At 33.5% G+C, this 23871-nt stretch overlaps 2 protein-coding genes across 33 annotated transcripts in view; one reads left to right on the top strand and one right to left on the bottom strand.

The window, feature by feature from the left end:
* Nucleotides 1-23871, bottom strand: part of LOC126893466 (protein claret segregational-like) — a 649821-nt gene that overhangs the window by 242931 nt on the left and 383019 nt on the right. Inside the window, exon 7 of one of the 21 annotated variants that reach the window (XM_050663693.1) lies at nucleotides 1020-7430. The exons of the other annotated variants lie outside the window; for them this stretch is intronic. Within the exon in view, the coding sequence (XP_050519650.1) occupies nucleotides 6745-7430 (686 nt within the window). The 3' untranslated portion in view covers nucleotides 1020-6744. Of the gene's footprint in view, nucleotides 1-1019; nucleotides 7431-23871 lie in introns of those variants that run through there. 21 annotated transcript variants of the gene reach the window in all.
* The window catches only part of LOC126893469 (protein disulfide-isomerase A6 homolog), a 504458-nt gene that overhangs the window by 117771 nt on the left and 362816 nt on the right, over nucleotides 1-23871 (top strand). The gene's annotated exons all lie outside the window — the stretch shown is intronic.

Raw genomic sequence — 23871 nt, forward strand, 5'->3', positions numbered from 1 at the left:
ATATCTGAAGCAGAACGCTGTTTTTCGATGTTAAAACGAATTAAAACATTAGTTAAAAATACAATGAAAGAAGAACGACTTAGGTATCTGCAGAAAAGCATTTTGTAAATGGTATTGATGATTTTAATAATAAAGTCATTGAAAACTTTGCAACCAAAAAAAAAAACAAAAAGAATGTATCGTAAACTTTAAAAGTGGTATTAACACAACTTTGTGCATGTATGTAAATAATGAAATAGTATTATTTTTATAATTTTGTAAATAGAGACTAAATCGTAATATGTACAAGCTAGTAATATTAGCAGTAAATAATGGTTGTAAGTTGAGAGTTTTTTATTGTTAATGAATTTACGGAACTGTTTTGATAAATTTTGAACAATTTTTGGCACCTCAGATGAATATACATAAGGTAAAAGTATCAGCGCCTATTTTTTTTTTTAATTTTTGTTTTATAACTTTTTTGACAATATCGTGACGGTCCAGTTAGCTGGGGCTCAGTCGATCAACAAGTTTAGTGGATTTGCGGTCGCTGGTTCGAGCCTCAGCTAGGTCATGAAATTTATAAAAGGCCAACGCCGTAGTATAAAACTCAATAGAGTCTACGGCTTGGTCTGGAATAAACTGGCGTCTGATCGGCCTATGGAGGAGCGGTACAGGAAGGGATAAGGGCTTCCGGCTTGGTGATACTCCTCCATAGATCCCTACCGAAGGGCGTTGACGCCTAAGAACGGTGTATACATACATACAATATCGTGAACCCGTCACTAAAAATTTTGGCAGCTGTGCAAATTCCGGCACTACCTTCTTAACGTGGTACGAGCCGCCACTGGGATAGACGAAGTGAGAACCGATGCTAAAAAGATATTGGGGATAAAGAGTGAACAACTGGAGGAGAGCAGCCAGGGACAGAGATACTTGGAGGCGGATGCTGGGGAAGGCCAGGGCCACCTTGGGTGTAGCGCCATAGGAAAGATCTGTATCACTTCGACCCTAGGTGACAAAGGAATAATGAACGCATGTATCAAAATTCAAATTTATTATAACAAAAATACAGTTATATACATTATAATATATTATATTTTACCTATATATTATTATATGCTTAGAGATAATTCTAGACTCTAGACGATTCACAGAATGGTATTTACATAAAAGCTGACCAAAATGAATATTTCATAAACTAGCATTTCGGGCCAATTTTTGTCCCTAAAGCAGGTAGTTATATAATGACGATATCTACCACTATCCCCTCCTTAAACAACCTAATCATACAAATTTGACAGCTGTCACTACGTAACACGAGCTGTGAGATATTACATTATAACATTACATATTGTATATTGTACTACCCTTTTTTACGATTTGCGATTTCTTTATTTTTTAATTCAAGTGATTTTTGGGACAGTGAAGGCCGCGTCCCACCATCAAATAATTTGATCAAACTGGTTTGAGCAAACTGAAAGTGACAGTTAGTGACGTCACATCCTGAGTGTTCATTGTGAATAATAATGAAAAATTTTAATTTTAAATAAAGTACAAACAAGTTAGACAACTCAATACAAAAAATTTGATCAAACTAGACTGATAGTGAGAGCACAGATTTTTAGAATTTCAAAAAAACTGCAATTGTGACGTCACTTTGACGTACTTCCGGAGTTTGCTCAAACTGTTTGATCAAATTATTTGATGGTGAGACGCGGTCTTTATGGGTAGTTAGAATATGTCAGAGGAAGGTAAGTAATCAATTTTAAACCATTTTTTTAAATCTTGCCCTTCTAGAACTTCAATCAAAATTAATATAAGTTTTGTGTACAATTTTCAATATAAACGAATGTTTTTAGTTACACTCTATTCATCTATGCATCGATACTGCATAAGAGTTATTTCATAATAAATATTAGACTATCTACTTTAATAAACAGTTTTCAAAGTTTTCACAAAATTAAATAAAAACGAAAATACTGTGAGTAGTGCAAGGTAATTTATGAATTTATAATAACTCCGCCTGGAATGATTGTTGGGTGGATCGAGTAGCTTGACGGTCATTCTTGCCGGTCCCAAGCCCGGAAAAAGGGGGAGGGTTAGGTCGTAGGGCCAGCAACCCTACACCCGTAAAAAAATAAACAAAAGCTAAAACACCCAGAAATTGGCCTCGGAAACGGGACAGTTTTAATCAAAGACGAACACGGCAACGAAAATGGACATTGAATATTGGTTTTTGGAATATACAAGGAATTAGAAATAAACAAAGAGAAATTCTTATGGAAGTAGAAAAAAGAAACTTGGACCTGATTATCCTCTCGGAAACAAAGAAGAAGGGAAACGCCTGTGAAGATCTTAAGAATTATATACACTGCTACACGGGAGTATTAAAAAGTGAAAGAGCGAAAGCAGGGATATCAGTAATGATTAACAAACGATGGAAAAACCAAATACAATCATGGGATGCTATAAACGAAAGAATAATAAAACTGACCCTCTCAATTAGAGGAAGAACGATTACAATCCTAGGGGTATATGCTCCCAATGACGATGCCCAGATAGCAGTAAAAGACAATTTTGAAGAAATATTAAAAGATCAAATAGAACAGGTTCCGAATACGCACGAATTGATTATAGCAGGAGATTTAAATGCCAGAGTAGGCAAACAAGACCACAGTAATGTAGTGGGAAAATATGGAGAAGAAAAAATTAACGACAATGGGATAAGGTTGATCAATCTATGCGAGGAGTATGAACTTAAAATATACAACACATTCTTTGAACATAGGGACATCCATAAATTTACTTGGTACCAACATACACGTGGACTTAAGTCAATCATTGACTATCTAATCTCGAGACAAAATGCAAAATTTAGCATCCAGGATGTTAGAGCTTTCAGAGGGGCTGATTGCGGATCAGACCACTGCTTAGTAATCGGTAAAATTTATGTTCCATTTATACCAAAACAAAATAACTCCGAAGAAAAAGAACACAAAAGGAATTCATATGATAGATTATAAATTTGAGAAGGTAACTGAAATTGAGTACCTTGGAGTAACGTTACAAATAAAGGAGACGAAGAGAGAGAGAGAGAGATAGATAAATGGTTGTTAAAAGGTAGCAAAGCAGTAGGTTCATTAAACGCACTGTTGGAGGCAAAAAACGTGTCCAGGGCAGCCAAGATCCGAGCATATGAAACAATAGTGAGACCAACGGTGTTGTATGCATGTGAAACTTGGACAATGAACCATAAAGTAGAAAAAAGCTAGAGGTTTGGGAGAGAAAAATATTGAGAAACATTTTTGGTGGTATAAAGGAGGCTAACGGGGAATGGCGCAGAAGAGCAAACCAGGTGCTAATGGAGATGTATAAGAAATCTAAAATAACTCAGAAAATCAAGGCACAGAGAGTTAGATGGTTGGGTCATGTTTTACGAATGTCACAAGAAAGAAACGTCCTAAGAGTTTTATCAGCAGAAGAACAAGGGAAGAAAAGAAGAGGGAGACCACGAAGGAAGTGGTTTGATGCCGTCCGGACTGACCTAGAAGAAATGGGTACAAGAGACTGGAGAGGACAAGTACAGGACCGCAAAAAGTGGAAGAAATTAGTCAAGACTATCGAAGCCAAGGGCCTCTAAGGCCTGTAGTGCTGTTATATATATAATCAATTATTATTAATATTAATTAATAGTAACTATACCTTGTATATTATATTTATCTATCAACGGTATTATTTTAAAGTGTGCATGCTTCACTTGTCGTGGACTAGTCCCTGACTGTCACCGCGAACATACTTATTATACAAATTTACTATGACTACAAATAAAATTTATAAACAATACTGAAACAATTATAACCCATTCAGCCAGGTTTCATTTATTTCTTTTGATTTTAACTTTTACTTTAACTTTGGAAACAAAACGAAGTGAACTGATGTTCTCGGTATGTTTTTTCAAAAAGAGAATTATTGATAAAGCGTTTTTTAATGTACTCCCGAGATTTATATAAAACCTTTGTAATTTCTATAATATGGCACATGTTTGGGAGTCTTATAAAACGTTAAGGTGCGTTATAGGCGCGAAAAGGGGTTTAAACAACGTGTTACAGAACATTGTTTATTTGCTTAAATAAAAAACTATGGAATTAAAATCTCACAAATGGGCAACCATTTTCGTTTATGTTTTACGGGGAATATCTTGATTATAATCCCAGGCAACCAAGTGACGTCAATAACGTCGAGAAAACGTCAGTATTTGGTTGAATATATACACGGGATTTACGTAAAATTAATGACGTTAAAATCCGTTTAAAAACACGTTTTCATTTCAGACAACCTTACGCCCGGTTTCATAATCAACTTAAAGTGAACATTAACTAAAGTGAACATTAACTAAAGTTCACTGTAAAGTTGACATTTTCCCATAGAAATTGCATTGTAAAGGTAAAGATAGTGCAAACACTCCTGACCACGGCGCAGTAGAAGAAATTTGGTTTAGTCCCCACTTTCATGCGAAACGCACTGTATCTACAATAGAACCTTTCTGTCTTTCTGTGAATATTGACATTTTGACTCCGCCTTCGCGCAGCTCCATGTCAGGAGTGTTTACACTATCTCTACCAACTTAAGTTTAAAGTCCCCTTTAATTTTTTTATGAAATCGAGCGTAAGTCTGACGTCAGAAAATTGGGAGGAGCTTAAAGACGTACTGCTTATGACTCCAAAAAATTTTCATAAGAAATTTTTCATTTATTGTTTACGTGCTTTGTGTGGTAAAATAAGACTCTTCATTTAGATATTTAGTTGAAGAAACGTGTTAATTAAGAGATGTTTATTCGTTTTTCTCAAGTGAGTTAGTTTAATGCAATAATCCTTCTTCAAAACTGTCTGAGGTTATGTTTTAATTTGTTTTGGTGTTTATTTTCTGAACAACTGGTGAACCAATTATGTATTATCGAGCTTAATTAAATTAATTTGTTAATAAATTATTTATTAGTTTATATGTTGTTTCAGTTTTGACACAGTAAGTATATATAAAAAGTGAAAATTCTATATAATGTTGCATTAAGGGTATTGTAATTCTATACAATTTCGAGAGTCTTCCATTTGGTTTTACTTTCAACCTATGGCCTACATTTACAACAGTTAAATGAAAAATTGCAATGCTCATACGAATGATTATTGTGTATTTTTAAAAACATAACCACAAAATGAAAAATAATCTAAAAAACGACATAAAAACTACGTTTTTGATATCACGTATTTCAAACGTGATACAAATGACGTCAATTATGATGGGACAAATTCACGTGATTTTCGACGTCGAAAAAACGTGATAAACTGACGTGCTTTGGTGATAATTATGACGTCTTTTTAACGTTTTGTAAACGTTGTTTGGTGGCCTGGGATGTAAATACTTTCATTTTGTAGGCCTTTAGTCAGTAATACATAGAAAACCATTGCTGTAGTCAGTGTTGCCAAAGTCAATTCATACTGTAATGTCAATAATTAAAAAAAAAAAAACTAGTAGGACTAGTCTCTGACTGTCTCCTCGAACATACTTATACAAATTTACTATGACTACAAATACAATTTATCAACAATACTGAAACAATTATAACCCATTCAGCCAGGTTTCATTTATTTCTTTTGATTTTAACTTTTACTTTAACTTTGGAAACAAAACGAAGTGAACAGATGTTCTCAGTATGTTTTTTCAAAAAGATAATTATTGATAAAGCGTTTTTTAATATACTCCGAGATTTATATAAAACCTTGTAATTTCTATAATATGGCACATGTTTGGGAGTCTTATAAAACGTTACGATGCGTTATAGGCGCGAAAAGGGGTTCAAACAAGGTGTTACAGAACATTGTTTATTTGCTTAAATAAAAAACTATGGAATTAAAATCTCACAAATGGGCAATCATTTTCGTTTATGTTTTACAGGGAATATCTTAATTATAATTAAATACTTTCATTTTATTCTTTTTGTTTGTTTTACGGGGATTCCTTATGTTTTGTAGGCCCTCTTAGTCAGTAATACATAGAAAACCATTGCTGTGGTCAGAGTTGCCAAAGATAATTCATACTGCAATGTCAAAAATTAAAAAATAACACTAAAATTAACGACTACGATGTTTCAACGAAAAATAGAAAGCCTGAATATAGCTTGCAGGCGGCATTGTATAGCACTCACGTCCGCAAATAGCAATGTTTCTGAAACAAATCCTAAGCAAGCTCGTGGTACCTAGTCATAGAATAAAACACTTTTTTAATGTTTGCCGCAGGCACAGCCAACAAATATGTTAATTTTGTTCATCAATTCGATTCAATCACCAGAACATCAATTCAGTTCTATATAAAAAATATATGATGCAAAGGACACCGCACACAACTTATGGAAAATACAATGTTACTTAAATTTAGATGAATCAATTCGTCTCAAAATTACAATCATTTCATATCATTACGCCAACTCTAAATTTTGATTAATAACGGTGTAAATTGTAATTACATTTGATCTAAATCACATGTTTAAAAGTTCATAAAACTGTCATTTATAAATACTATTATGAGCTGGCGCAATGATATGAAATTATTGTAATTTCGAGGCTATTCTATTTTTTATTTCATTTGAGTGACATTATATTTTCCATACGATGTGTCCTTTACAATAATTACACAAACATTCATTTTACAAATAGTACATAATTAATAATAAATAATTAATTATAATTAATTCAGACAGGTTTGTTACATTTATTTATTTCTTTTAATTTTGGTTTTTACCTCTTTTACTTTCGATGCAAACCGTAATGAGTTGATACTTTCTAAACATGTCTCCTGAAATGGAGAAATATTAACAATCATAAGTGTCTTTGAATTTCCTCCTAAAGACGACTGTAGTAGATATGTCAGTTTTGAATTTCGGTAAGGTACATGCTTATCTTGATTGTGTAGCGACATCATTACGGTTTGCAGAGCAGACAAGCTCTTATTGATATTTTTTGTTTCGGTTAGACGAGCTCCTTGATTTACCTTTGCTGATTCTGACCCCGCCAAATCAACCAGATTGACAGAACCGGTCCAAGTTGCATTGGTTTCTTCGTTTCTCCCCTTGATAGTGATTTTGGTAACAGCGTGCGAACGTGAGCTATGCTGATTAACGTCTGTGGCCGCTACAGCTCTATTTTTTTGCGCTTTTTTCATGTATTTTTTAAAATCTGCAAACGAGAAAATCTCCTCGTCTTTTAAATTTGGCACTTGGATCCCTCGTCCTTCATTGTACATAATTTCTAAGTTCTGGTTTGAATCAGAATCCAGCAGGTCCCTTACATTTTCATTATATATTTCTAAAAAACTGGCAGTAACGTCATACTGCCATTTACAACTTTTCAGGTCTTTAATCGTGTCAAAAATTAAATTAATGGTCCTCGGAATCATTCCTAAAATACACAAAACGAATTAATTTAAAATATTACATTGACATTGCTCAAAGAGCTGAAGACATAAGGGGCCGTCCATTAATCACGTGATGTTTTTTTTGGCATTTTTTAACCCCCCCTACCCCTTGGTGATACATGGTGAGGTTTAAAACTAACCCCCCCCCTACCCTATATCACGTGTATTTTTTAGTATCTACAAAAAATATATTTTTTAAATAATTGTAAAATACACATCATCTAATTTTATTATAAAAAATTAAAGACCACAATAATAACGTTTAGAGGTAGACAGAAAGGTAGCAGGTTGTTTTTGACTGACATAAAATAATGAAAGAAATCTGAGAAACTTTTTGTACTAAATTAGTATTACATATACATATTACTAAATGTATTATACATAATATGTAATTATCATGCAAATGAGTTAATGATAATATTATCATCCCCAGCAATTTTATTTCATATAATATTAAAATAAAGAATTCAAAATGCCACGAATTAAAAGATATGTTTTGGATTTAAGTAATATTTAAGGTACACTTCAGTCCACGAGTCTTTACTCGTGCGTCATTAATAGGGCTCTTCATTCACAGTCATTTGTTTCGAGCTTCTGTCATAATATGACATATTATGTTGTATAATCTGTGTATAATATTAATATACACGGATTATAGGTATTTTTTCATACGATAAAGATTGTACGAGCTTCTGTCATATGTGGTATAATCCGTGTATATTAATATTATACACAGATTATACAACATATGACAGAAGCTCGAAACAAATGACAATCGATGAAAAGCCCTATACCTGGCGAGATAAAACACATATTTTTGATAACTCAAATTTTAACCCGTGATAGGATAGGTAGTTACTTACTGTCACTTGCTATTGCGTTTAGTAAATTTCAATTTCCGACTTTTTCATCGACTTATTTCGTATGCTTTAATTAAATGATGAAACACGGGTAAAGACTCGTGGACTCAGCTGTAGGTATGTACGCTATGCATATTTTATTTGTAAAGTAATTACATTTACTTTATCAATGTTATAAAAAATGTAAGATTTAACAATACCATAATACTGCAAATAAAACTACATAGGTGAATTCTTAGTATTAGAACAATGTCCATAAAAATATATAGTCACTAACAAATTTTAAATTATCTTTTTAGTAGTAGAATAATAAAAGAGAATATTGAAAGACCTCTTTGCTTGGCTCTTTCGGCGGTAATCTAGTAAAAGATCATTGGCCCACTTCATAAATTCTTCCTTTGTATATTTTTGTTTCCCGTTAACCCACAATTCATTAAATTCTTTTTGAGCGACACCAAGATTTTTACTTTTCTTATACTCTGTAAATAGTTCTTTATACAGATCACCTAGACATTGTGATGAAAAAAGTACGAAGTTAAAAACGGTTTAAACGCATGTATTCAGTGACAAAATAACGATATAAAACTGACAGGATTTTGAGAATTTCCAATTCATAAGATAGTAGGTAAAACACATGTAAGACTAAAGGCTCATAAATAAAAAATCGGAGACGGCGACAGAGTCCCGGTCAGTTATCCTATTTAGTGGAAACATATGCTAGATTCACAACAAAACGATTTGAAATGGGTCGCTTTTATCATAACATTCAAGATAATTTAGGTGGAACCAGTTTGCTGGGTTGTGTATATTATGAAAGGGAAATGGATTTTTTTTTAATATTAGTCACAGCAATGCCGCTTTCGATTTTTGTACGCATTTGACAAAAAAGTAAATACACGTAACGGGTTGAGTATCGGGCATTTTCCGAAAAAAAAAATACACGTGATATATTACTTATATTACTGAACCCCCCTACCCCCTTGTGATGTTTCGTGATTTTTCATGGACCCCTCCCCCCCCTTTCGAGCATCACGTGATTAATGGACAGCCCCTAAACAGTTTTGAAAAAATAATAAAATATGCGGACATCTGAATTATCACGTCTCTACTGGACTCATGACAGTCAGGGTAATAGTTGGCATTCGGAAAACTCTCATACATACTGAAAGACAAAAGATACTACAAAACCTTCGAACCAAAGTGTTTGATTCTTGTATCCTTCCTGTTCTCACTTACACGCTCAAACCTGGACATTCACAAAAATGAACATGGACAAGATTTGAAAAACTCGGCAAACAAAACCCGGAACAAAACAAAAATAAGGATAGACCAAGAGGCGGCGCTGAAAAATCTATTTGAATTTACTAAAGCCAGATGTTTCACAGTTGATTACTGTGAGTGTGTAGAGAAACATACTGCGGTCGGTCAACCGAAACGTAGAACAGGGGTTACTGAGAGGGTATCAAAGTTGCTTTGCTACGAAGGTAATTATTTCCATTTACTAAGGCTGAAAATCAGTACACACATTCTAAATTAAATATAAATAAAAGTTATTATAGTCGGTCAGCTGTATGACGGGACAGAGCCGGTCGGTCGGCCCCAATAGTCGATTGAGGAAATGAAGCATTTTGGCTCGCAATTTTTTCGTCCAGCATGGATTTACTTGAAATTTGCACAGAAGGTAGGGAATAGTCCAAGGATAATTTTTTATATCATGCCGCTATCATACGCTAAAACCTTGGGGTGGTTGCCACCCCATCTCGGGGGTGAGAATTTTTTATTACATTTTAACCATGTAATTCGATGGAAAAAGTGATTCTAAGAAAAAAATGTTTTTTACATTTTCTTCGTAAAACTAATATTTTTCGAGTTATTCGCGCTTGAAAATAACAGTTTTTCGACGAAAAAATCGACTTTTTTAGAGGGTTTTTTGAGAATACCTCGAAAAATATGCATTTAATCAAAAAAATTGTTGATATAGAAATTGTATCTTTTAGTAACACAAACCAAATTCTTTTCCTATAATATCTTTAAGACCAATACAAACCGAAATACGGCATGTTAAAAGTTAGCTTTTTTCGTCAAATAATGGGACAAATTTGCATTTTTCGAGGAAAACTTAAATAATCTTTTTTCAAGCATACAATTAGACCTTTCAAAAAAAAATAATAAAAAGTTTTTAGCATGCAAATTAAGCGACACAAAAAAAAGTCGGTACCCGCTTTTCTCTACGAAAAAATCATTGAAAACAACCCACTAACTACCATCCTAATTCAAAATTGGTCTTCACCTTTCTGTAGTTCCTTTTATATTTATATTATCAATACACTCAAGGAGTTTGACCTATTTAAAATGCCTAATTTTGGAAAAATTAGAGTTTTAAAAAAATTGATTTTTTGCAATTTGGTATTTTTCACCTTTTACTTCAAAATAATTTCGAAAATACTAAAGTTATGAAAAAAATTATAAACTACTAAATTGTAGCTTTTTTAATGACTAAAATTACCCTGTGCACATATTTTCATTACAGTGAATAGTTAGCCAAATATAGCTGTTTTACGGAATCTTATAACTAAGACATGTTACGGAATTTAATTTACCCAGTCTTAAAGCTCTTTAAAAATCCTACAAAATCGTTTTTAAGGGGTCTCATTACTGAGAGGGTATCAAAGTTGCTTTCCTACGAAGGTAATTAAATCCATTTACTAAGGCTGAAAATCAGTATACAGTGAGATATAACATTTTTCCAAAATTAGGCATTTTAAATAGGACAAACTCCTTGAGTGTATTGATAATATAAATGTAAAAGGAACTACAGAAAGGTGAAGACCAATTTTGAATTAGGAAGGTAGTTAAGGGGTTGTTTTCACTGATTTTTTCGTAGCGAAAAGCAAGGACCGATATTTTTTGATTATAAGTCGCTTAATTTTCATGCTAGATACTTCTTATTTTTTTTTGAAAGGTCTAATTGTATACTTGAAAAAAGATAATTTAAGTTTTCCTCGAAAAATGCAAATTTTTCCCATTATTTGTCTTTGAATATTTCAAATTATGCATTTGACGAAAAAGCTAACATTTAACATGCCGTATCTCGGTTTGTATTTGTCTTAAAGATGTTATTGGAAAAGAGTTTGGTTTGTGTTACTAAAAGATACAATTTTGATATCTAAAATTTTTTTGATTAAATGCATATTTTTCGAGGTATTTGTAACAAAAATACTACTTTGCAGTAGTATTTGTTGAACTAAAATGATAAGATGAAATGAATGAAGGAAGGGTGATGAACTGATAATGGAAGTATGGAGAGACAGAGGCAAACTGAATAGAGTTGGCTAGCTATAGATGCAAGAGAGCAACTTGACACTCAAGGATGGATACGGCTCGTTTGCATGCCTGTCGAAGAACAGTAGATCAAAGTAGAGAGTGATGATAACTAAGAAGGGAAATATTAAGATAAGAATATATGCTCAGAAAATAGATTAAATAGATATAATAATATAATAAAAATAGAAGAATATAGAAAATAAATAAAATAGACTGAATTATGGGCGCCAGAAGTTTGGATAGACCAAACTTCCAGGTATCTTACACTGCTGTTAAATATTAAATATATTAAATTATTAAATTCAAAAATGGGAAAAAAAAAATAATTGGTATACAAAACAAATAAATATTTATTAAATATAACTACTTAGATTTTTGACAACCTCTGAGTTAGAAAATACAAATTATGTAACTATAAAATGACAATTTGAAATAATTACCTATCTAAGTATAAATATAATTACCTATTAAATTAGTATTGGAGTAGCTTTTCTAGGAAGCATACCCCCAACTTACATATACTAGGTTAAATAGCAACCTTCACCAAATATTGTACGATTAAAATACGTACAGCAACGCTAAACTACAAACGAATGAACATTAATATAAACTCTCAAAGAGTTAAATAGGCACCAGCCTCCTTAATGTGAATCTACGGTCTACTTGATATATAAAAATCAGTTGCTTCGACGCGTAGTCACTAAAAATTTATCACAAGTAAAATGGATAGCTATTCAAAGGGAATAGCGTCCAGGGATATAATTAAAAAGTTAAATAAATGAAGTTAAGTAAAAAGTTAAGCAAATAAGTTTAATTAATTAGAATGATTGGCTAAAGTACGTTAAAGTTATATGAATAAGTTAATAAATTAAGCAAATTAAGAGGAAAAAGTATATAAATTTAAATTGATAAGTGGAGACAAGCAAGGTTAGTACTAAAAATATAAAGTTAATTAAGTAAATAAATGGTACAAGTAAATTTCAGGTAATATATAAAGGTAAAGAGAATCTCATATGGGGAAAAGATGATCTGAGCTCAAACCTCTTTGACCAGAGAGTTTACTGGTTTGGGGAACACTATCAACTATTATAGATATATAAAAACAATATGCAACTTAAATATTGAAACAAAATATGTGCGATAAACTATAAAACTTAATCATCAAAATAAATGTCCCGAGTCTTATACAAAAAATGAATGTGGTGTAATAGTGGAAGTGACAATCACTAGCAGATACCAAGTGTCCCAAAACAAACCCAATATGGTCCCCGAGAGTGTCCTTGCTACGGATTCCAAAATCCCTGGTAGGCGAATTAGCACAGGGATGGTGCTAGCTTGTACCAATTAATATACCGATGCCCTTCTGGGGTGCAGAGGGCAGGATACAAAGTAGGTATGTGGGAGGTTCTCCAGGCTGGTCTCCAAATGACCTGGCTTGGCGTAGAACGGTTGCTCCCAGTTGTGAGGGGAGCTGACGGACTGGTTACAGTTTAATATTTCCCCCAAGTGGCTAAAAACAAACATGTCCCGTTTTAGTTTCAATGTCAGAATCCAAGGAAAGGTCAAAGAGCCAAAGGAAAAGAAATGAGATATCTTTTTTTTTGTCAGAATGAACAACAAAAAGAAGATCATTAGCAAAAACAATGATGGATTTGACCTTGATTCACATTACACACATTAATTTGGGATTTAACTTTAAATTCAATATTTAATACAGAATATGATTTTTACCTGAAAAATATGTCTATAAAGGGTATTTTTTTTTATTATTAAAAATGGTATGGGATAATGTAATGTGTTGTAAATTTTAAGAAAAATACTGGCTTTTGGAACGAATTTAAGGTGGCTAGAATACACACAATCTAATAGAATAGAGAATAATGAATGTAATCTGTAAAATTTGAATTCAATATTATGAGGTTGACATAACCCCGCAAATCAAATGATATAATTTACAGGATATGTGACAAGATAATCTTCATCTGAGTGTATATTTTCGAACTATGGATATAATTAAAGATACTAAATTCAAAGAACAACTTCGATTCATACATTTACAGAAATAAATTCAATAGGAATTTAATATGACATGATAGCGGCCATATTCGTTACTTTTTCTCAAACTTTTTAAGAGTAAAAAAAAATTTACCAGATGACATGACTTCCAATTCCTCCGGGATCTCCCAAAACTTAGTCTCCTAGCTTCTCCAAAACACCACCAATAATTTGCCACTAAATATCACTTATAAAAGCTTGAAACTATTGTATTAAAATCTCCGTCCTTTTCAATCAGTCATCTGCCACTCCGTTCTAGCTAACCAAGCGAAGTGTCAATTATTTTTCGTCGTTAGACGAGGAGCCTCACAGAACGAAACTTACATGACAGCGAATGGTGTCTAATACCAACTGAAGTACTTGTGCCAACTAATAGTTAAGTATGACGTCAGTCAAAGATTTATTTTAATTAGATCTTATTATTTTTAAGTATAATTTAATGACAAACCGTTATTAAAATTTAAATAAAATAACTATAAAGATAATTAAAGTTAACGGACTGTTATATTCCCCTTCTACTCGGAGAAAAAAAATTTTAAGCAAAATTTTTTTTTTAATTCAAAATATTAATAACCAAGTGGTAATAATCTATCATTCTACGTTGACCCGCAAGATTACAAGTAACCACAAATTAAGGATCAGGGAAAGAAGGATGATCACTACACCAAAACTATGAATCGTAAAAGATGACTCGAAGTCATATTAAAATGTCATCGACATTTTGTCTGCAAACCAAAACATAAGCTAAATAATGTACTAAAGTTCATAATGACAAATAAATGTCGAATTGGCACTAAATGCAAAATTGAACAATCCATGGACATCAAATTTATAAAGAGTATATCCAAGGACGAACAACCAGGCAAAGGTATGAGCCAATTCGCACCATAACACAAGTAAATATACTAAAGTAAGACAAAAGAAATCAACAACTGAAATAAGTGAAGAATCGAACACTTCATCCAAAATTGAACTACCAATGGACACCAGATTCGTAATAGCATATCCAGAGAAGAACAATCAGGAATATTTATGGAACAATTCTCACCAGTGCCAAATAATACAAATAGTAAGCATATCAAAGTTATCCAAAAACTCATTAATCAAAATAAATGTGGAATCGGACACTTAATCCAAAGTCGGACTATCAATGGACACCAGATTCATAAAGCATATCCACAGAAGGACGACCAGGAAGATTTATGGACCAATTCACACCAATGCTAAATCACATAAATTAATTAGGCCTATGTACAACCACAACCGGTAATACGAGCCTATACAACCAAATAAACAAAATAAGTGAGGACTCGGATGCTTTATCCAAAATCGGACTATCAATGGACACCAGATTTATAGGAGCATATCCAAAGAAGAACGATCAGGAAGATTTGTGTACCAATTCTCACTAATACTAAATAAACTAAATTAGCTCTATCAACTAAAGTAAGTCGTTGACTAACTAAAATTGGTCCGTGCTGTTGTTCACTAGCTATAGCATGTAGCTACAATAGATGCATGGGAATAAGAAATACAGATAACGTACCAATTGTAATAATAAAATCTAAATGGTGAACTTACAAGTTCTATGACACCATAATAAATGATAGAAAAAAAAAATATGACGAGAACGAGCAACCAATTTTGAATAAAACTGTAGATTCATACGTTCTCGCATACATAGAATTATCCAGGAAATATTCCTGAATCTCAACAACAAAACTAATGCCTCAGGAAAGAAGAGGGAATCTACTAAAATAAGCAATTCATTTGTCCAAACACCTCAAATACTAAAAGGACCCTACTACCTATGAAGTACGGGACATAATATAAACTAAATATTCCCTATCAAATGCTAAAAAATGTAACTGGAATAATTACACAAGGATGGTCAGGACATGTGGCCAACATTTCCTGACCAGAAATATTTTGATGAATAAACATCTGCGTACTCTGCTATGAAAACATAGGTTACGAAATCGGATAGCAGTGATCAGTTGCTGAATTTCGAACCCACGCATTCACTAGGTTACCTAGGAACCCAAATTACAGAGCATTGGCAGACTAGTTCTTAAGAAGAAATCCATACATACATCAGAATTCCAAACTAATTCCAGAATCATACTCAGGGCATAAGGATATAAATTATTATAAAGTATTTAGGATATCTGTGACAAATGTTGATAAAGTAAACCAATATAAAATTAAGAACCACCCCATCTTTCCAATATGGCAAATCTAATAACAAGATAATAAAAGATACATATAAAAAAAATAGTATGTAGTCAAATATCAAAAATACAACACACAACCTGAGATAAGTAGTGTATAATATTATTAGTTCCATAGTTCCATACCAAATATCAATATTAAACCAACGTACTCGCATGAGCTTACATATTCAAATATATAAATATACAATAATCAACAACCCTTCTATGCTAAGGGGGTAGGTGCACAATCTAAAAATTACAAGTAGGTTCTTATTAACTGGGTAATCCTACTAACAGTATAAATAATTAATAATGTTGATGCATAATAATTAAAGTGCAACATTAATAATGAAAAAAAAAATGATAAGCTCATACATAAGCGTACTAAAAAAAATAATTAACCTAATGATTCATAAATTGGAAGTCATCTAATAACCATGCCAAAAGATAAAAATGGAGATATGTACCTGCTCTATCTGGTGAATAAAATATTAAACTAAAATACTGAATCTTAATAAGGATCGAGCTAAAGACAAATAGAGGAAGAAGTTAGCTCAAACAACCCTATAAAGTTAATCTTCTTCCGAAGATGATGAATCAACCTCATCCATGGTGTTATCAGGCAGTAAATCCTTTATGTGAAATTGTCCAATTCGTTTGTTAGTCGAATTGTCCTTCAATTCATACACTAAAGGAGATATTACCTTCACAACCGTACAGGGAATATATTTCTGGCAAAATTTTGCCGAAATAGCATCACCCTTATTAGACTTTACAAAGTTTCGCTTCAACACTCTATCTCCAACGAAGAATCGCAGATCTCTTTTCCTCAAGTTATACTGTTGCTGGTTCCTTAGATAGGAAGTTTTTAACTTCTTCCGAATGTCAGAAAAAATTTGAGGTAGAGTCTGGAGATCTTCTAAGCGATGAAGATTATCGGATATCTGAGGGAGATTTGTGGAAGTGTCGGAAATTGTACCAAAATAGTCACCAGATAAAGCAACATTTCTACCAAAATTGAGATATGCAGGAGAACATTGGGTAACCTCATGGACAGAGGTCCTTATGGCTTGAGCTATGGAATGGATATATTGATCCCAAGCTCTGTGATCTGGGAATGTATAGGACCTTAGGGCTGTGACAATACTGCGATTCACTCTCTCAGTATGATTGGCTTGAGGATGGTAGGCAGCATTATAAAAGGTCTTCTGAACCTTATATTTAGTTAGAAGGTCTTTAAAAGCCTTTGACACAAACTGAGGACCATTGTCACATGACACAATTTGGGGAACACCAAACAACAAAAAGACTTGTTCCTCTAAATATTTCAAAATTGCTGGAGTTGTGGCCTGACGAAGAGGACAAACTAAAGGAAATTTGGTGAAATAATCCACAACTACCAAGCAATAAGTATTACCCTTATAGCTACGAGGATAGGGTCCAATGAGATCCAACGAGATCATCTGCCAAGGAAAATTAATGTTCCTAATGGAACCCATGAGTCCAGCTTGTGGTAAATTACTGGGTTTACAAGTCGCACAAACTAAACACTTAGAAATATACTTTTTGATAGACTTGCGCATGCCAGGCCAATAATATAATTCGGCAATACGATGAAAAGTTTTATAAAAACCAAAATGTCCAGCAGTAACTTCGTCATGAAACATACGTAAAATGTTCTCCCTATTTGGCGTAGGTACAACGATTTTCCATTCTGACATATTGGATAAGGTCTCTATAGGACTTAAGATATGTTTGTAGAGTATATTGTTCTCTACCTTAAAATCAGGATAATTTTGTGGGTCTTGAGTAACCCTATCAATCATATTCTGATACCACTCGTCAGGAGTTAAGGTGGACAAATCTAAGACATTAAGATCATGGACACGGGAAAGAGCATCAGCAACCACTACACCGTTGGCCTTTCGATGAACAATCTTATATGAATAGGCAGCCAGTTTGCATATCCATCGGGAAAGTCTCTGAGATGGGTTTTTCATACTATGAAGCCATACCAAGGAACTGTGGTCCGTAATTATGGTGAAATTACGGCCCTCTAAATAATAACGAAATGCTTCCAACCCATGTATGATAGCTAAGAGTTCTTTCTCAGTGGTGGAATAGTTTTTCTGGGCCTTATTCAATTTCTTACTCGTGTAAGCTATGGGATGTTCCGAGCCATCTTTCAACTGGAACAATACGCCACCAGAAGCAGTATTAGAGCAATCAGTCATCAAATAAAAATGTTCATTAAAATTAGGTGACATCATGACTGGTGCGCTAGTTAAAGCCTCTTTAACGCGCCTAAAAGCTTCATCAGCCTCAGGAGTCCAGGTAATGGTCTGCCCCTTTTTCCTGTTCTTCAAAAGATCCGTAAGAGGTGACAACAAGGTAGAGTACGAAGGTACAAACCGGCGGTAATATCCACACATTCCCAATATCCTACGGACTTGGGTGGTGGTCTTAGGTATAGGAAAATTCTTAATAGCAACTATTTTCTCAGGATCAGTCCTTAGACCCTGATTATCAACAACATAACCCAAAAACTTAAGACTAGGGCGACAAAACTGACACTTATCCAGATTAATTGTTAGATTAGCTTCCTTAAGACGTAAAAACAATTTATCTAAAATTTCCATATGAAGGGAAAAATCAGGAGTGACTACTAAAATATCGTCCAAATAATAGAAAACATAGGGCTCTAACTGTGGACCAATGACTAAATCCATCAGACGACACATTGTCTGAGGAGCAGAAACAAGACCGAAAGGCATGGTGACAAACTGGAATAATCCTTTACCACTGACAGCAAAAGCAGTATATTTCTTGCTCTCTTCACTCAGTGGGATCTGTAAAAAGGCCTTAGACAAATCAATCGAAGAGATGTATTTGGCATTCTGAAGTTTGCTCAAAATCACGTCGATTCGGGGAATTGGATAAGCATCCCTGTTAGTGGTGATACTGTTTAGTTTTCGACCATCAAAGCAGATCCTGAAGGATCCATCCTTCTTCTTTGTTAACCAGAGTGGGGAACAATAGGACGACGTTGAATGTTCTATGATATTTAAAGCAAGCATCGAATCTACTTCTTTTTCTAAATCTGCCTGCCAGGCTTGAGGTATGGGATACTGATATAATCTGAAAGGAGTAGGATTTCCCACCTCAATAGTGTGAGATATTAATGAAGTACGACCTAGTTTGTCATTTGAAGAAATAGTAGTAAACCGAGAGATCATATTCTCCAATTGCCTTTGTTCAGAACTAGATAAACTGGAAAAATCATGAATAGCACTAAGGGTAGACAGATTAAATTCAGATATGGAAAAAGAAAAATCAGAACAACTTAAGGTGCTATTAAAAGCATTGAAGAAGTCCATACCTAAAATTATAGAATTCTGTACAGAAGGAATAACATAAAATGTAATTTTCCTACATAAATTTGCCACTGTGATTTCAATTTGGAGTTTGCCTGTAATAGATTGGACTGTACCATCTGCAGTAGATACTTGCAAAGATGAAATGGGCATAATGGGAATATTAGCATTTTTCAATAAATTTAATGAATGTGCTCCTATCAATGAAATATTAGAGCCACTATCTAATAAAGCTAAACACGATTGTCCTAAAATTTGAATAGGTAGATATGGCCTATTATCATTTTGTTTCCTAACTAATAAAGAGTTAATATCTAAATCTAAAATATTTGGTTGGATACAACCATTATATGGAACTACTTCACCATCAAAATTATTATTATACTTAACACTACCAATTAAAGAAGAATTTGTGGCTTTGCAACCCTGTGAATCATGTGCGTTCAACGTATCATGACTAAAACTTAATTTCTGGACTGATTTTGATTTGTGGTGTGTGCTTGTTTCCTGAACGATACTCTCTTCCCTTTCCGACTGGAAGATGGGTTTGAGTTGCTGGGTGTGCTTGGGCCAGCGGTCTCGTTTTCTGATGGGGTTTGATTCCCTGATTGGGTGTTGGACGGAGAAACGCTCAGGGGACGGACCTCCGACATTTCGTTTCCCGAACACTTGAAACAATTTCTTTTGAGGGTATTTTCCCTACCACAACCGTGGCAGAAAATACGAGTTTGAGGGATACCACAATCATTGAACTTATGATTAGACTGGTGACAATTCCAGCAAACAACGGAACTAAAAACAGAAACATTATGTTCAGGGCCCTTATTTTGCCAAGAATGTTGTCTAAAGGAAGTTGGTTGAGAAGAAGAGTTAGAAGAGGGTCGAGATGAAGATGGAGGCTGAGAAGACCAGGATAACGTTTCCTCCAAACGTTTGCACTTTACAGTGAGATCATCAATACTCTGGATGTCCATGAGAGCTAACTGTTGATGGTAAAAAGGCAATAAACATTTTAAGATGATTTTTATTTTGGTCAAATCAGATAAAGGAGTGTCTAAACGGCTACACATGCCTAAAATAGTGTTAATGAACATAGTGACAGACTCCCCTGGTTTCTGCTTACGGTTTTTGATTTCATCCAAGAGATCATCCTGGTATGAGTAAGGAAGAAAATCTGACTTCAACTTGCGAACCAGATCAGACCAACAAGATAAATTACCTCTATTATTCATGAACCAGGTAAAAGCAGGACCGGTAAACAATTCAGCTGAAGCAGCAAACAAATTTTCTTCAGAGACACCTCTAGATACTCGAAGACATTCAACCTTTTCTAAAAATGAAATCACATCCGTGTGCTGTTTTTCACCGGAAAATAAAACACCCCATTTGTGTACTTGAACGGGTTTGGAGTATGTAAAACTAGGAACGACACTGACTGGAGCATTAGGAGTAGATGTGGCTATGGGGTTAACTTTAGAATCAAGCTCACCCTCCAATGTAAGGATTTTAAGAGAAACAGACTTTTTAAAAGGTTCCTGCTCTTCCGTGGTACACTGTAACAAGTGTACCCGGCCAGAAATATGAGCTAGACGAGATATTAATCTAACATATTCATTGTCCTGTACAGTTCCCCTAAACTTCTCTATTTTCTTCGACAAGCTATCCAACGTTTCGGATATTCCTTTCCGTTGGTCCTCAAAAGGGATATGTACAGCCGAAAGTTGGGTGAAACTCCTATTGCCTGCTTCTTGCTTCAAAGCACCCCGCAGAAGATTGCGTTTTCTATCGACGGTTGCTGACTCCTCTGGTACTATGTCCCTAATTTTCAACTCATAGTCCAATTCGTCCACCAGAAGATGTTCAACTTTAAAAGCACACATGATGAAAGCAAAAATTATTGACAAGCAATCCAAAAGTCAGAAATACGAAATATACTTAAGTTTGTACGCAAAATATATAGGGACGGAGAAAATATTAGCAACACACCAACAAAATCAAAAAAATGGCCAGCAAAATATATATATATCAAATAAATACTGTAAATAAGGTATAATCAAGTAAATATAGTACCTAAATATTGGAAAAAAAATTTTAGTTATTATACTTGTACCCAAAAAAAAAATATGTAAGTATTAACGATCAACTGTACATACAAATACACCACTGGCTGAAGGAGTAAAATTTGCAATAATATAATATATATGTCAGTTACTTATACTTCGTTTCAAATTCAACCTAGAATGTAAGCTGTATGACAAACTATAAAAGAGGTTTCAAAATCTCAACTAATTAATAGATACAGCAGTGACAGTATACCTGTTAAGTATTAATAAGTAATTAAAAACAAAATAAATCAGAACAGAATGTATAAAAAGATATCAGAAGGGAATAATATAAATAAAAGAAAAAAATGAACTAAAAGAACTACTGTCTTAGAACCTATAAAAGGTTGGCACCAAGTTGGGCTGCCGATGTAACAAAAATACTACTTTGCAGTAGTATTTGTTGAACTAAAATGATAAGATGAAATGAATGAAGGAAGGGTGATGAACTGATAATGGAAGTATGGAGAGACAGAGGCAAACTGAATAGAGTTGGCTAGCTATAGATGCAAGAGAGCAACTTGACACTCAAGGATGGATACGGCTCGTTTGCATGCCTGTCGAAGAACAGTAGATCAAAGTAGAGAGTGATGATAACTAAGAAGGGAAATATTAAGATAAGAATATATGCTCAGAAAATAGATTAAATAGATATAATAATATAATAAAAATAGAAGAATATAGAAAATAAATAAAATAGACTGAATTATGGGCGCCAGAAGTTTGGATAGACCAAACTTCCAGGTATCTTACACTGCTGTTAAATATTAAATATATTAAATTATTAAATTCAAAAATGGGAAAAAAAAAATAATTGGTATACAAAACAAATAAATATTTATTAAATATAACTACTTAGATTTTTGACAACCTCTGAGTTAGAAAATACAAATTATGTAACTATAAAATGACAATTTGAAATAATTACCTATCTAAGTATAAATATAATTACCTATTAAATTAGTATTGGAGTAGCTTTTCTAGGAAGCATACCCCCAACTTACATATACTAGGTTAAATAGCAACCTTCACCAAATATTGTACGATTAAAATACGTACAGCAACGCTAAACTACAAACGAATGAACATTAATATAAACTCTCAAAGAGTTAAATAGGCACCAGCCTCCTTAATGTGAATCTACGGTCTACTTGATATATAAAAATCAGTTGCTTCGACGCGTAGTCACTAAAAATTTATCACAAGTAAAATGGATAGCTATTCAAAGGGAATAGCGTCCAGGGATATAATTAAAAAGTTAAATAAATGAAGTTAAGTAAAAAGTTAAGCAAATAAGTTTAATTAATTAGAATGATTGGCTAAAGTACGTTAAAGTTATATGAATAAGTTAATAAATTAAGCAAATTAAGAGGAAAAAGTATATAAATTTAAATTGATAAGTGGAGACAAGCAAGGTTAGTACTAAAAATATAAAGTTAATTAAGTAAATAAATGGTACAAGTAAATTTCAGGTAATATATAAAGGTAAAGAGAATCTCATATGGGGAAAAGATGATCTGAGCTCAAACCTCTTTGACCAGAGAGTTTACTGGTTTGGGGAACACTATCAACTATTATAGATATATAAAAACAATATGCAACTTAAATATTGAAACAAAATATGTGCGATAAACTATAAAACTTAATCATCAAAATAAATGTCCCGAGTCTTATACAAAAAATGAATGTGGTGTAATAGTGGAAGTGACAATCACTAGCAGATACCAAGTGTCCCAAAACAAACCCAATATGGTCCCCGAGAGTGTCCTTGCTACGGATTCCAAAATCCCTGGTAGGCGAATTAGCACAGGGATGGTGCTAGCTTGTACCAATTAATATACCGATGCCCTTCTGGGGTGCAGAGGGCAGGATACAAAGTAGGTATGTGGGAGGTTCTCCAGGCTGGTCTCCAAATGACCTGGCTTGGCGTAGAACGGTTGCTCCCAGTTGTGAGGGGAGCTGACGGACTGGTTACAGTTTAATATTTCCCCCAAGTGGCTAAAAACAAACATGTCCCGTTTTAGTTTCAATGTCAGAATCCAAGGAAAGGTCAAAGAGCCAAAGGAAAAGAAATGAGATATCTTTTTTTTTGTCAGAATGAACAACAAAAAGAAGATCATTAGCAAAAACAATGATGGATTTGACCTTGATTCACATTACACACATTAATTTGGGATTTAACTTTAAATTCAATATTTAATACAGAATATGATTTTTACCTGAAAAATATGTCTATAAAGGGTATTTTTTTTTATTATTAAAAATGGTATGGGATAATGTAATGTGTTGTAAATTTTAAGAAAAATACTGGCTTTTGGAACGAATTTAAGGTGGCTAGAATACACACAATCTAATAGAATAGAGAATAATGAATGTAATCTGTAAAATTTGAATTCAATATTATGAGGTTGACATAACCCCGCAAATCAAATGATATAATTTACAGGATATGTGACAAGATAATCTTCATCTGAGTGTATATTTTCGAACTATGGAT

This window comes from Diabrotica virgifera, chromosome 10, assembly GCF_917563875.1.
Source record: "Diabrotica virgifera virgifera chromosome 10, PGI_DIABVI_V3a".
In the NCBI taxonomy this organism is placed as follows: Eukaryota; Metazoa; Arthropoda; class Insecta; order Coleoptera; family Chrysomelidae; genus Diabrotica; species Diabrotica virgifera.